We start from the raw sequence: 15648 nt of genomic DNA, 5'->3' as shown, positions 1-15648 counted from the left end.
CCTATATATTTTATACTTTACACTGTATAAGAAAAAAAAACAGAAATAGGCTACTAGTAATTTTCTGCCAGTTGACATTTCTTTAAACCCTAACACACAATACAATGCGGAATTCAAAATACTTGAATAATCAATACGGAAAATTCCTTTCATATCAACAGTTTATCACATATCAACTTTTTTTAAGAGTGCATACATTTGTGTATGAATATAGCCTCATGCTGAACTGCTCTCTATCATACAAACTTGGAAGATACATTAGATCTTCACATGAGAATCACTGGTGGTTTTATGGACCACTTATGCAGTTGGAATCATGGAAAAGCTCTTAAGATATCTGTGGGGATTGCAGTACAGAAGTGAAGTAAATGAGGTCAATCTCAATGCATTATGGAACCAGGATTAGACTCCATCTTTTGAGATCATAATTGAACCATAATGCGAGAACCACAATTTCAAACCAATTTTCCAGCCAAATGCATGAATTGTTCTTGCTCCTCAATATGGAATAAATATATTACTTTTTCATAAACTCATATCTGGATCTTTTTACAAACGCGAGTCAATTTATGAACATTAAACAAAACATTCCTTAATTGTGTTCACGCTTTAAGGGAAAGGCTCTTCACAATACAGCTTCTTTTTACCTGAAGCATTGGCATAGAAGGGACTTTCCCTTTTTACAATATGCTTTTTTTAGGAAACATATTTGTATGTTTGACTGAACAAATACAAAAGGATCATGGACCTTATGTCCCCCTGATTTCTATACTTTAATCGTATAATCTTAAGGTCAGGTCTTGCAAAAATAAAAGCCTCAGTATTAACAATGAATGTTGTTACAGTTTTTTAAAACTAAAAATAACATCCGAAAGGGATAAGGTAATTTATAATGTTCTAACACGTTCATGTAGGGGCTCTATGAACTGATCAATTGGCAAGAAGGAATTTCTCTAAAAATATCAAAAGTTTTTGGCCAAAAGGTTACAATATAATACATTTTAGCATTTATTAATATTTTTTAATGTAATTTAATAAAAATACAATTATTCATGTTAGTTAATGTATTAACTATAAGGTTAACAAATACAACTTTGGATTTTAAATGCATTGGTAAATGTTGAAATTAACATTAAAATTATCAAATGATGTAGAAGTTGGCATAATATTGTTCATTCAGTGCAGTAAACTAATGTTTCAAAATTAAATCTTATCATAAAGTGACACCATTATTTGTTATGTGGTTAATATCTTTGGTTGATATTTGGTGATATCATCTTTGGTTGATTTTGTTGCTTTTATAGAGGACATTGCAAATAATGCAAAGGTAGCTAATTGAGAGACTTAACCAAAATGATCATAATATAATAATGATGTGTTTTGAAATGTAAAACAGCATTTTAATAGGGGGTTCCTGGGTTGGCTGAGATTCTGGAACCCACATTGGTAAGAAACAAGACAAATCAGCTGTAACATAATATCTATGTTAGTGACCTCTTGTGGTGCTTATGCATTGAAACCATAAGGGCCTGTTGGCTTATGAACGGCGGAAAACGTGAATGGCAGAATACTATTTACATGACTAAATACGGGCTTAGCTTAATTATATGCTAGAATCGTATAAGTATAAACAAACAATAATGAATATGCAGCCTATACACACGACTCAAAAGTAGGCTATAGCCTAGGACACACTCACAAGCTCCCGTGTTTTAGGTCTTAGGCAATTTTCTACATAATATACATATAAAATGTATGTTTATAACTTAGCCGTCAATAGTGTTGTTTAAATATTGCAATAGCGGTGGTAAATCTGACTAAAAACTGAAAAAATACAGACATAAATTGAAGGTGCGCGCGGTTTGGCTGCGGTGCACAGAGCGCGCGCGTCTGTGTCTAGCGCTCTAGTCATTGTTACAAATTGTCGCACCTAGACGGCGACATAGAGCTCGAGTCTGCTAAAAAACAACAACATTTCAGCCTCTTTTCCTCCTGGCCAAAATGCCTGAGCACGTTTGAGTGACCATGGAGCGCGTTTGCCGTCATGTAGTGAAACGTTGACACACGGAGGATCTATTTCGAAGGAATGAAAGTTTAAAAGCACGGAAGGAGGACAACATGGCTGTGCGGGAGGACGGAGAGGTTTTGCACAGTAAAATCCGACAGCACGATGGTGTTGTTGGCAATGCAAACAGCGCGGAGAGCTTCAGGAACGGCTATGTGAAGAGCTGCGTCACTCCGTTAAAACAAGACCATCCGAGGGGCTTTTTATTCAATGTCTGCAGGTTTTGCAACGAGGATATCCTCAAGTCCAAACTATTCCGCGGCTCGGCTCTCTACGTGGGAGCGCTGGCGGTTCTGGCGCTCTCCTGTTTCATTTCGAAGAGCTTTCAGAGTGAACACGGCGTCTCGGATTTGCGGACTTTCCTCTTTGATTTCTCACAGTCCATCAGTCCTTTATTCAGCATCGGCTGCGCGTATTTCTTTCTGACCCTCTACCTGAGGCGGACGAAGAGGGAGAGCAGCAGATGTTGGCTTTTGTCCTTACCAGCATCATGCTACTTGGGGGATTTGATGGTCTTGCGCTTGTTGCAGTGGGGAGAGGAGCACCATCAGATGCAAATGATGGGCAGGTTGCTGTTTGTGCTGGGCTGCGTGGGTCTGCTCACTCTCATCCCCACTCTCAAACTTAAGCACAGCGTCCTGATCCTGGTCTTCGCCAGCCTGGTGTGGCTGTTGTCATTCACCAGCCTCGGCTGCCTTTCTCCGTCCCTCAGGCCGGTGCTGGCGTGTATAGCGGGGGTCTCCGGCTCTCTGCTGGCGCTTTGTTTTGATCACTATTACCCACCGAGGGAGACGGCCGGGAGGATTCCTAACACGGAGGAGAAAGTTCCCGTCATCAGACCCAGGAGAAGGTCCAGCTGTGTTTCTTTGGGAGAGACGTCCAGCAGTTATTATGGCAGTTGTAAGATGCCCCGCAGACCTTCCCTGCCCTGTATATCGAGAGAACAGGTAGGGGCTGTTCATCAGCAACACACACTGATCATGATCAACCAGTTGATGTATACCTTACTATAACACACATCACACCTTTAAAACTCATCATCATGCTCATCAAACTTCTGACATTTCAGATGATCCCATACAATTATAGTCCTAAGGCACAAAAACTTATTCCTGATACCCCATCACACTTCCCCAGAACACATCCATAGGCTAGGCTAATCAAACTCTTGCTCTAAACAATCTCAACCCTGATACACCTCCAGAGCAACAATCCATACAGTTTATATCATGAATGTGATGGTATTAGTATTTTGGAGGCTATACACTGTTGTTTGGCCAGGTCTTAATGTTGTGTCAGTCACCTGTTGCCTAATAGCTACCAAATTTATTTAGGCTTGATTGTTCACTGTGATGGAGTGAGATTTTTTTTTCTTCGCTTTAACAGTGACAAAATTGTTTTTAGGCCTAGTTAGTTATGTGAAGTCTTGTTGATCCAGTAGTCCAAACAGGCTGTTTTATTTAAAATATTAACTCTGTTAAAATATATTTATTCCTTTTAACAAGTTACAAAAACACATTTTATGATAATGTCTGTTTAGTCATATTTCCTTATGGTCTCTTCTCAGTACCGCAGAAAAGCGTTTACATTGGACCCAGAAACCGTTATTACAGCACTCTTATAATGCTGGTCAGAATGTTGTGTTTGCACTGAAGTGAGAAAAAAAATCCCCAAAAAACATACACTATTAATCATTGATTCAAACACGTTAAAAGTAGGGTATGACTTGTCCCAGTGTCTGTGCTGTAAATAGAGTATAGAGTTTCAAAAGTTTGCCATCGATTGACTGTTCTTTTGCATTCTAGTGCAAAGTTAAAAGTTTTAACAAAAGTATTTGGCTTATGTTATGTGTGTGTGTGTGTGTGTGTGTGACATAATGGAAAATTAGCAGTTTATGTAACTTGTTTTAGACGCATGCAATTTGTTATCTGCAAGTTCTATAAATATGGACACTTTGTCAGTTCATTAAGTAGGATATGGTGCTTGCAGCTGTTTGATTTTTGAAACATCAAGCTCACATTGCCCAAAAAGTCAGACCTGGCCAAGGGTAAAGGGTCATGTTTAAACACTAAATTCAAGGTCATCAAACCCGTGTGGCTAAGTAAATATACTCTAACATTGTGCTGAGTTTTCATGTAGTCATCCTGACTTGTTTCTGCAGGCAGTATTTCAGTGAATTATAAAAACATAATTCAAGTAAATTTGGAACGAGCTATGCATGTTTCCACACTAATTATAAAGAGTTTAGTCCTTTCTCTACTTGCTTGCACATAAAGCCATTCACTTTGTACTGCAAGTGATTTTGAGTGTGCTTTGAATGAGTGCACTGTTCCAGTCACGCACACGAATTGAGGTTTCTGTGTGACCAGTTTCAGACTTTATTTTGACCTGTAAGCACCTGTTCCTACTGAGCAGTAGCATCAGTTCTCTCTCATGGGGATCTGTAAGAACACTTGGAAACAAAATATCAAACTAGAATGAAAGCGAATGGATTCTGCTAAGTTTGCCTGTATTTCCACTCCATTTTGTCCTAGTTTGAATTGCAACAGTATTTAATTCTAACTTGTGTCTGTTGTTTGTGCTAATTCAATATTCATGTTCAATGTGCCATCATTACTAATGACAAATGTATTGAAAAGTGATGAGACCTTTTCAGAATGCACAACAACAAATAACATTGAGTCACCAGGCCATTCAATTTACGCTATTAATACTTTTTTTAACAAAAAAATGACATCCTTCTGTGTTTATTTTTAAGACCAAAGCCAAAAGAGCTGGAGAAGTTCATTTCGAAGCTGCACATTGAACACGGACATCTATGTGTGTGCTCATTTTTTTTTTACTCATTGAAGTATAGTTGTTTACACTGAATTTTAAATAGGTGTTTTTGTGCAACTTTTGTGTCTTTTTTTCAGTTTGAGTCATGATGTGACATTGAGACACCGGTGTCTCAGTCTGATTCTCTGACTGTTTTTGATAGTTCAGCTCTTTTCCCTCTGTTCATACTCGCACACGATCCCATTTTGATGGGCCTCGTGAACAGCTTTTTATTTATTTTTTCAAAACACTGCTTCAGCTGTATTTTAAGAAATGCATTTTATTAGTATTGCTAGGTTACTAGGTTATTATCAAATAAATTATAAATTAATTATCCTCATTATATAATTTAACATTGTTATTAATAGTAATAAATGTTCATTTGATATTTTTCACAACTTTTAGTAGGTCTAGAAAATTATATAGATCTTTTTTCTTTGTATATTTAAAAAAAATACATTGTACAGACCTCAAAAGTGTGGGAGTGTAAGGTCACTATCAGTTGTGAAAAAACGTCATGGGCAATTTGAAGTAAACGGGGTTATCCTACTAAATTCATGTTCTCCTGTTAAATTCATTGCTATGCGAAAAAAGTGTAAACTAAACTGGACCTTTCTTAGTGTTTTTTTTCTCTCACACGACAGTGTCGTGATGTGTGAAATTTTTTCTCGGTTGTTCTGGTCAGTGCTGTGTCTCACGTATGGCCTCATGACTTTTTCACTTGCACGGAGTGAGAAACGGCTCCAGTTCCCTCTTCAAGCCACCTGTGACTCATTGCATTTTCAGCCCAATGTTCGTCACAGCCTGAGCTGTGTTTAGAACCCATGGCAGGATTATGGCTCTTTTAAGATAGACCACTATATGCGGTAGCCTGGCTGTTTGAAATGTTTATGTGGCTTGGATCTTTAAATCAGTTGATAATCATAACAAAACTCAGTCACTTTTAACATAGCACATGGAGCAATGATTATATTGTGGAGATGTTGGGGGCCGAGGACCGAACTATACCTCATTCCTTTTTGTGTTGCACTTTCTGACAAAGCGAACTTTTTAATTGATGTTTAGCTGAAAGTAATGCAGTTAGGCTAAATTTGATTTATTCTATCTGTACATTATCATACATTTTATAGTTAGAATTGAATTAAGCCCATACCAGTTCAACAACACGCATGAATTATTATTTTTTTTTTTTGTGCGTGTGTGCGTTTTGACCAGCTGAAATCGTCATCGGTGAAAAATGTGACCGTTTCTAAACTAAACTATGAAGCATATCAGTTGTTTGCAGATCAGGTGAAGATGTTTTTGTTTTATAGGAGTCACTGGTTAGAAAGGATTTGTTTTTGTCAGGGTCTGTTTTTTTAAGGCTAAAAGAACTCTTGAAGTGCTGGTTAATTAGAATGTAATGCATCTTTAAGAAGCTTGTCGTTGCTGTCGGATGGAAACCTTTTATATCCAAAAATGCTACTTTTCAGGAAATGGAAAAAAACATTCTCCCCTGGTTTTAGAGTCAAGGTTTAAGCCTAGTCCCAGACTAAAATGCATGTTTGAGCTGTTTTAACAAAAAGCAACTCGCACTGACATAGTTAAACAGCATTGTCATAGTTTATATTGTGGCTTTATATTGTCAGACGCTTGCATGTGTCATCATTATTAAAGGGACTATGTGTAGTTTTTTAAGGTATTTTATTATCTAAAATCAATATTTTTATTCATAAATATGTCCTCAATGGTGTACAAATACCTTTGCCAATTATCTGACTAAAGGCCCGTTCACACCAAGCACGATAACTATAAAGATAACGATAAAGATATAATTAAAAAAATCGTTCTCCATATTAAAGAATAACAGAGTTCACACCACAACTATAACGATAAAGATATGAGGAACGATATCGTTGGGATCACTTTCAGAGCGATTTTTTTCCAGCTGTCGAACGATAAAACACTGACAGCCAACCAGAATCCATTCTAATTTAAAGGTCTCGCGCATTTAAAATGGCAGATGACATTGCAGAGAAGTTAATCGTTGAGGTACAAAAAAATCCTCCACTGTTTGACAAGTCAAACCCCCTTTTCAAGGATACGTTAAAAAAGATGGATATATGGAAAGCAATCGTATCCTGGGAATAAATGGTGAGAAGTATTAACGATGAGATATTATGCAGTTTAGCATAGTGTAACAAATTCACCTCAGGTAAGTTAGGCTATCCAGCGCTAGTTTTGACAACATTTCTGAAGTTGCAGTGAATAAGTCAGAAATGACAAGGATGCAGCTTCTCGCAATGCAAAGTCAATGGAGGCGGTTGGATTGTTTTCCCCCTGTTCTGGGCGTGGCCTAAATGCGCTCTGTCTCTATTGGTTTTTGTTTTGATGGTAGCCGTTGGAGAAGTTACAATACAGGACTGTGCATGAAATCTTCTGACTCTGGCAGACTCTGGTTTTCTTTGGAGGTAAAATTGAATCGCAATGGTCATTAATCGGCTGTTGGTGAACCAACGTACCGTGCGTAAAACGGAGAAGTTTTTCTTTTGACACCATTGTCAAAACGATCCCATTCACACGGATCTGCGAAAACGACTAAAAAAACCTTTTATTCTGTGGCATTAGATGGTGATGAAACACTATAGACTGAACTCGTAATACGCATGTGCATGACGTCATCGTCTTCAGAGATTTGTGTTTTTGCACTTTACACAGAGATCGTTTTCAAAAACCTGCACTATTAAATCCGTTTTTAAAAGGTTGCGTTTTCAGGCCACCAAACCACCATTGTCATGTAAACGAACAGCCAAAACACATAAAAAGTTTTACGTTTTTAGTTGAAAACGGTGTCTTTTAGGAATCACAAAAGTTGTCTCACACGGCCAAAATCGTACTGTGTGAACCTGGCTTTAGTTATATGATGAAAGGCATGTTACGTGCATGCCGTCGTCAGTTTTGTGCTTGTTGAAGTACAGTTTATGAAAATGCAGCATAACAACCAGAGCGCTTGTAGCCTTGAATGGGATTTTATTGGCATGTGCGTACGTAGATCTGACAGCATAACCCTAACACCATCATGAGAGGCATAACTGGTGTGGTCAGTCGGTCTTTTCTTACTTCCCATTTACACCAAGAACGACAACTTAATTGATAGTTCTAAAAATCGGTTTAAATATAAAGAATAGCAGAGTCCACACCACAACTATAATGATAACAGTACAGAGGAACGATATCACTGTAATTACCTTCAGAATGTTTTTTTTCCAGTTGATGAACGATAAAACAACAACAGCTAATCAGAATCCATCCTGCTTGAAAGAGCTTGAGCTTTTAAAGCGGCACATGACAAAACTGCAGCGCATGCTCAGAATAAACAGAACAATATTGTCCGCTGGTGTGGACGCTAATATTGTTATAGTTATCGTTGTTTGTGTGAACGGGCCTTTAGTCCTAGCAAATTTGTAGTGCTGTACATTATTCCTTGTGTGGAAGAAACAGTCAACGACAAAGTATAGTAAATGTGCTGCCTAATGTGAATGTTCCTGCTATAGTTCCTGTCTTAACCAGCTCAGCAAGGGTGCTTTTAGTTGAATTAGTTTGAACCATTGTGCAAGTGCAATTTTTATTTATTTATTTATTATTATTGTATATCTCATGTAGTAGTTGACAGTATCTAAACTGCTAGACCATGGCTCAGACTGTGTAAAATTATTCAGATATGAAATGTAATTGTTATTTGAACGCCTTTGCAAAATTGTATGTTAATTGATGAACAGTGTCTTTGAACAGTTACCTTTTGAAAGTCGTTGAAAACGGATACTACAGATAGAGGGTATTAAATCAGAGTACATCAGATCACCTTTGTTATATGCAAAGTCAAAATTTATGGCAGTTGTTGACATATTATTGTCTGTATCATTATAAAACATTGGTAATAAGTTAATTTCATATTCATATATTAGTATTTCATCTTAGATAAACAACTAAGGATGATGATATGTTTTTTTGTGTTTATTTTGTAGAAGTCATGTTTTCTGTCATTTTGTTTTTGTTACTATCAGAATGATTCAGAAAGCTTGAGACTGGAATGCAGTTTGGTCATTTGCTATTAGTGGCTCGCGTTGATATGGAAGCTGTGAAGTTGGCAGTTGTTATTTGTCCCTGGGGTGTTTTGCCATATGGTTTTATAGAGAGTTTGGGGTATTTCGTGATGTTCGTGACCGCAAGAAAGGGGAGAGAATGAGCACAATCACTACTTGGCTTATAGCTATTTTCAGTTTTGCCAGCTTCTGTGAGTTTTAATATATTGTGTTTAGGCAGGGTTTCGGCTAATCTTTTTCAACACAACAATATGAGGCCCCAGAAGGTTTAGACGCACATAAATAATGCTGAATTCACAAAAGGTTAAAATGCTGTCATAGTATGTCAAAAGAATCTTTCATACTCCACAAAAATCTGACCAATGTTTATTTAATGAAATACAGTTTGTTTAACAGCTTACTGCTGATTATGACCGTGTATCCAATATTGTGCACTGGTGAGAAACTGCTGTTCTTGGTCATGCTGTTGTTTCTTGGATTGGGAAATTAAAGGGAATTTCACTGTGAATATTTTATATTCAAATTGTATCAGAAAGTATGAATACTGACCATTGTTTTATTATGTAATATCTCACTTTATTGCAAAAAAAAAGAAAAGAAAAAAAAAGTTGCTCAAGAAAGATTTATTATCAGTGTTGAAAACTGTTGTGCTTTTTAATATTTTTGTGGAATCCATGATACACTTCCATTTAAAAGTTCATAAATCATACTTTTATCAAACAAGGATGCATTAAATTGATTAAAGTGACAGGAAAGACGTTTATAATGTTACAATTTCAAATAAAGGCTGTTAACTCTCCATTCATCAAAGAATCCTTAATTATATATATATATATATATATATATATATATATATATGTAACTTTTAAATGGAAGTGTATCATGGATTCCACAAAAATATTAAGCAGCACAGCCGTTTTCAACTTTTTTTTATGCAATAAAGTAAGATATTCCATAATAAAACAATGGTCAGTATTCATACTTTCTGATACAATTGGAATATAAAATATTCATAGTGAAATTCCCTTTAATTTCCCATTCCAATAGAAACAACAGCATGACCAAGAACAGCAGTTTCTCACCATATATATATATTTGATTGTCACTAGGATTATTGTAAATTGAGCATTGTGTGTGTGAGAGTGTGTGTGTGTGTGTGTGTGTGTGTGTGTGTGTGTGTGTGTGTGTGTGTGTGTGTGTGTGTATGAGAGAGTGAGAGAATGCAAATGCCAGAGAGAGGCCATGTGTGCTCACAATAATTTCCCTCAGTTGAAAATGAATAGATCACTTTTGCGAATGAGATGCCTGAATGCGGGTGATGTCCTGGGCCGGGAATTCCCTGCAATGCATTTGGAAAGCGCTCCATATTATGTATTTATGAAAGAACAGCTAAACCGACAATTCATAATTCATTGGATTTGATGAGCGGGATTTGCATTTTGCCGCAACTGAGGTGTTAGTGAGGTGAAAGTGCGTGCAGAGATTCACAGTAAAACATCATCACCCGAACATTGGTTTATGTAAGCTACTCAAAAATAAGAACATTCGCTTAAGTGAATATTTTCATTTGGTATAAAGGCTTTTTTATGCACAAATCTTATTCTACCTTTCTTTGGCAAAGTTGACGCTTCCCCCCATTAGTTGTTAAATTTAATATATTGAAATGTTCTCTTCTGCCGAACGTAACGCTAGTGTGTTTATCTTTGAATAAATACAGAGCCGGGGTTCTTCAGGCTGTGATTCAGTCCCTACATTTTATTTTGGATTAAGCAGAATAATTTGCAGTCACTCATCAACGTGTGTGTGTGTGTGTGTGTGTGTGTGTGTGTGTGTGTGTGTGTGTGTGTGTGTGTGTGTGTGTGTGTGTGTGTGTGTACATTTAAGGAATAAACCCTGTGTGGTATTACATGGCTTTCTGCCATGGTGTGTTCAACAATGATGTTGTGCCACAGTCTTTGTCTCATTAAGACTTTTAAAACATCAGCTGTTGCTGTGATTTACTGTAATAATACAGAGGGCTAAAAATAGTATAAGTCAAAGGCTGTCACACAGTAAGCGTGGAGTTATTGTAAGTACAGTCAGCAGTATTTGTTTGTGAATTATTGAATTGTAAAATTATGATTTTTATTTTTCATGATTTTTATTCTCATTTATTTATTTTTTCTTTTAAGTTAGTTTCTCTTTTTTTGTAAATACACTTTAACATCTAAGTACAATTTACGACTTAAATTTGTAATTAAAGTACAATCCCTTTATTAGTTAAAATGCATTACCAGCCAAATACACAGTTGTATTTGTAGTCATATAGTAGCAAGTAATGCTTTTAAGCAACCCTTAAATGAAAGAGGGAGAGAGGGATAGAGGGAGGTGTGTGAGACGGTGGAACAGCGGAGTGGAGCTCCTCTCAGCTGTCACGTTCTCCTGCACTAATGCCATGTGGAATGATATAACATTGACGTCACTAAGTGGTGACGTATGAGAGTATGTCTACAGAAAAAAGGCCAAGTTTTACTTATTGCCATGTACAATTTACTGACTGCCTCCTCAACAGCATGATCGGAGTAGAGAACACTCCGTCCATACCGAGAGCTTGGAGACATGATAAACCTGTGTGTGTGTTTTCTCGTAGAGGTGTGATAGTTTCAATATTACTATTTTTTCTTTAGATGAAAATTACAGCTTGAAAAACAATGATAGCAGTACGTTTCAAAAATTCAATTCATATTCATAAATGAAAAGGATGATGTGAGTCAGCATAGGGTTTGAATCTCTGAGAACGCCTTTTTTAACAAGTGAAGAGAGGGAAAAGATTAAGCGCCGCGATCTATTTCTATTATTGGAGGGCAAGTGTGTTTTTACTCTCATTCTCTGTGTGTGTGTGTGTGTGTGTGTGTGTGAGTAACTGGCATCCTTTTGCATTATTGGTGGTTATGCGTGTTGTATCTGTTAACACTGGTTAACAAATCCTCTCCCCAACCCATATTGCAAATTTAAAATGAGGAGCAGTGGCTAATCGACAGTGAGGAAAGATCTTTATACTGCACATCACTCTTATTTTAATAACAAAAAATAATAATATTTATTATTATTTTATTAAATTAACAACAAATACAGTTTTTATAAGGATGATGATGGGTTTCTTGTTATAATAATGATTCACCTATTATTGTTAAACTTACAAATTTGGTTATTCTCAGCTAGATTTAGAATGCATTCACAATGTAATCGTGTTTGATTAGGCTATCTAATAATGTGTTTGGCTGGTTTTAATGTGAAATGTGCGCTCTTTATTGAGGGGAGCAGTAGATAAATGTGTTCTGTTGTGCCAGGAACCGTGCCAAGCTGGAATATTTCAAAGGTTGATGCTTTCCGTTGCATTCTTTGCATGTCTCTCAGTTCGTAAATTGTCTTTTGCATTTTGAGTTTGACGCGTAGGAGCGTAACCATAAAACCAGCTATTCCTCTCTGTTTCTGCCTGAAAACCCCTCTTTTTTTTCTCCCAGATTTCCACCTCACAAAATCCTGACAGCACCTGTAGCGCGAGTAAAAAGTAGTGTAGTGTGTTGAGGAGGAAGGGGTTAACCGAGATCAGCACCGCTTCTGTCTGCAGACTGAAACAGGATGCAGCGAGTGCATTGTCAGCCTGGTGGTGTGAGTGCAAACAGATGAGGAAATGCTGGAGCGGCTACTCCAAAACTCTGTTACCTTGGAAACCGTTTGCGTCATGATCGCCAGCAATTAGCTTGCAGCTCTTTAGTTTTTCATGCTGGCTGAGCCGAGCTGAGCAGCGGTTGCTTAAAGCGCTGCAGTGCCGCTGTTAGTTAGGTTACTAACACACCGGTACTTAAAAAAAACATCTATAACTTTTATTTAATACTATCATTTTTTTTCTCTTCGTACCTCCTTGGTTTTTTATTTGTCTTGATGTGTCTCATTCAGCTTCAGTTGCTGTTTTTTCTCTCACAAGTGCAGCAGTGGTTCCTTTAATACATTACATGTGATTGACATGATTAACATTGATAAATATTACTAATTTAGCACAGGGGGGATATTTGAGGACAAGCTGTCCAAGCCAAACTCTTGTCAAATTGTACTCTGACTGTTCCTCATTTTCCCAGCTTCTTATCTGGCCTCTCTCTCTATCTCTCTCTCTCTCTCTCTCTCTCTCTCTCTCTCTCTCTCTCTCTCTCTATCTCTCTCTCCCCACAACTGTGTGTGTGTGCGCTCTCTCGCTCGCCGTATCCATGCAGTTCTTTTTGTCTACATGTTTTGAGGACATTAATGGAAACAGTTGAGAGATAAGTGGCTATTCCTGGATGTGTTAAAGTGACAGGTTCACACCTTCCTTAGTGGACAGGGTTGAAAGTGGACTAGGAGACCCATGGGTCAAAACAGGGGACGTCTGGCACACCTCCCCTCTTTATGTTAGCCACACAATCGGCACATCTCATTGGTTTTAAGTAGGCCCAGGGATTTTCTGCATGGCTTATCGGGAAAGGTTTATTGCACCATAAGGTTCCCAGACACTCAAACATTTAAGGTGGCCTAGTAGCTCTTAAGTCCACAAGGAGGTTGTTGATCCCTGTATGTGTGTCCTGCATTTGAAAAAGCTGTTTGTTCATTTGACCGGCTGCGGGGGTCGAACACATGGTCAGGTCTGACAGAGAGGAGGGAATTGTGGGTCGTATGTAGAGTTCATGGGTGAATTAATGAGCTTTGGAAGCCTGTGTCAAATTTGCTTAAAGATCGAGATTGGTTTTGGTGTTGGATTTTCATGACATGAGAATGAAAGGCATGCAAGATTTTTTATTTATTATTAGAGTAGTTACACTTCACAATTTAAGTTTCACAAATTTATTTAGAAATACTGTAATGAATTTTGGGATTTTTTTTTTTTTAGCAAGATTTATTTCTTATAAGTACTATAATTTTGATGATGAACACTTTTTTTTCTTCTTCTTTTTTTTAAATATGTGTTTTACTTTAATTTCCCAAGCGTGTACATTATTCTGTGCAGACAAGGAAAATGTATTAGCTAAATCAAATTGGCCTGATTTGAGAGTTTTTGGAAAGCTTTATTATTAAAAAATAAAGTTGCATATATATGTGTGTGTTCATGGAAGCATTAAATTACTGTGGTAATGCATTATGCTATTGAAACACAAGTATCTTAAAAGCGCTGCTACTCTCCTTTTTCCTTCTTTCTTTGACCATCTGTCTCTCTCTCTCTCTCTTTCTGTTTCTGTCTTATTTGAAAACAGTGTCAGCACTGCTGCTTTTACATCAAAAGACTGTTGCTAGGTGACTGCTGACGTCAGTGGTGGCTACAGAGGAAGGTCTGTGTGTTTAGCTGCTGAGAGCGAACCCCACTGAAAGAGGGCAAAACTATGAAACGCTGTTACTCACTACCCTGCAGAAAGCTGAACTCCTGGAAGAACTGACCTAAATATTCCAAATGTTTCCTTTTCTATTAAAAGTTTTTCACTGTGAAAATGTCATGCTAATAAAATGTAGCCATTCCAGCGAGCCCCCCTCCCCCCTCCCCTGTTTTGAGCTTTAGCTATGATGATGACGTCAGTCGCATTTCACAGGAGGGGAAAAGTCAATCATTAGTGTCAAAAGAAAAAAAGCCCTGACTTCGGCGGCGGCGTCTCACCCCCTCTCGCATGAGCCTCGTCCTGAATTCTCTTGACTTTGTTTATGCTGGTCAAGAGGAAGTACTACTTTTAAACAGATGCAATGGTTAAAGGCAGATGTTTCCAGTGTTTTTACCAGGACTTTTTACTACCTTTTTTATTATTATTTTTGCAGTTGTGCTTTGATCCTGTACGTTTTTTTTTTGTCTTTGAGTATGGTTCAAATTTTAGAGTAAACTGTTTTTTTCTAAAAGTGAAATGTATGAAACTTAAACTAGGACTGCTATATTTTAGATTAAATTTAAAATGATCAATGTAAGTTTACTCTTAAAATTAAATTTACACTCCAGGTTTTGTTATCAAAAGCTTATTAAATAAAATATATAATATATCATTTTAATGTCTCTTTGCTTAAAATGACTTCTGGACATTTAATAATTATTCTCTCAGGTCTGTCTACATAGTTGCACATTGACATTCTGATTGGTACATGGCAAAAAATGTCCTCTTAGTTATAGACGGCTGTAGAAAAACATTATCGCAAATGTAAGTAATGAGGCATAAATGTACTGTCTGTTAAACCCTGAAGTGTGTGTGTATCTTTTGGGCTTTGTGTGCTTGCTCATGTGTGTGTTATGAATGACGTGAGCTGTCATGAGAGATAAGAAGGCCACTCAAGCATGTGGCTTAATGAAGAGTGTGATAGGCGTCTGTGGGAATCACGTGGCCATTAGCACAGAAGACTCGTTACTTTAGTGAGCTCTTGCACAGACACACACTCTGGTGGTGGTGGTGGCACTACGCTAGATTAAATCAGAATCGTGGCCCACCCAAACTGCCACGTATGACGCACACACAGTTCCCCACCAGGTTAATGAATAGAGGCCTCTAAGAAACAGGCAAGTGGGCTTTGATTGTTGATTGTACTTTTTCCTCAAAAGACGTCAGAGAGAAATATAACAGTGCTTGAAGAGAGAGCAAAAAATGCATATTCAAATTGCATACCAATATATATATATAATTTTTAATTATTTTTTTAACTGACAAA

The 15648-nt window shown here is 37.3% G+C and overlaps 1 protein-coding gene across 2 annotated transcripts in view; it reads left to right on the top strand.

Annotated features, from left to right (window-relative positions):
* Positions 1-1911: 1911 nt before the first annotated feature.
* pde3b (phosphodiesterase 3B) overlaps positions 1912-15648 on the top strand; it is a 54903-nt gene continuing 41166 nt past the window's right edge. Inside the window, exon 1 of one of the 2 annotated variants that reach the window (XM_077228397.1) lies at positions 1912-3012. In XM_077228397.1, the coding sequence (XP_077084512.1) occupies positions 2119-3012 (894 nt within the window). In that variant the 5' untranslated portion in view covers positions 1912-2118. The remainder of the gene's footprint in view (positions 3013-15648) is intronic. The other variant, XM_077228396.1, reaches the window with a different exon arrangement.

Source organism: Siphateles boraxobius, unplaced genomic scaffold (assembly GCF_051911475.1).
Source record: "Siphateles boraxobius isolate OS27281-9 unplaced genomic scaffold, OSU_SipBor_1 130, whole genome shotgun sequence".
Classification (NCBI taxonomy): Eukaryota; Metazoa; Chordata; class Actinopteri; order Cypriniformes; family Leuciscidae; genus Siphateles; species Siphateles boraxobius.
Note: the sequence above shows the minus strand (reverse complement) of the source record. Positions and strands in the feature narration are given on the sequence as shown.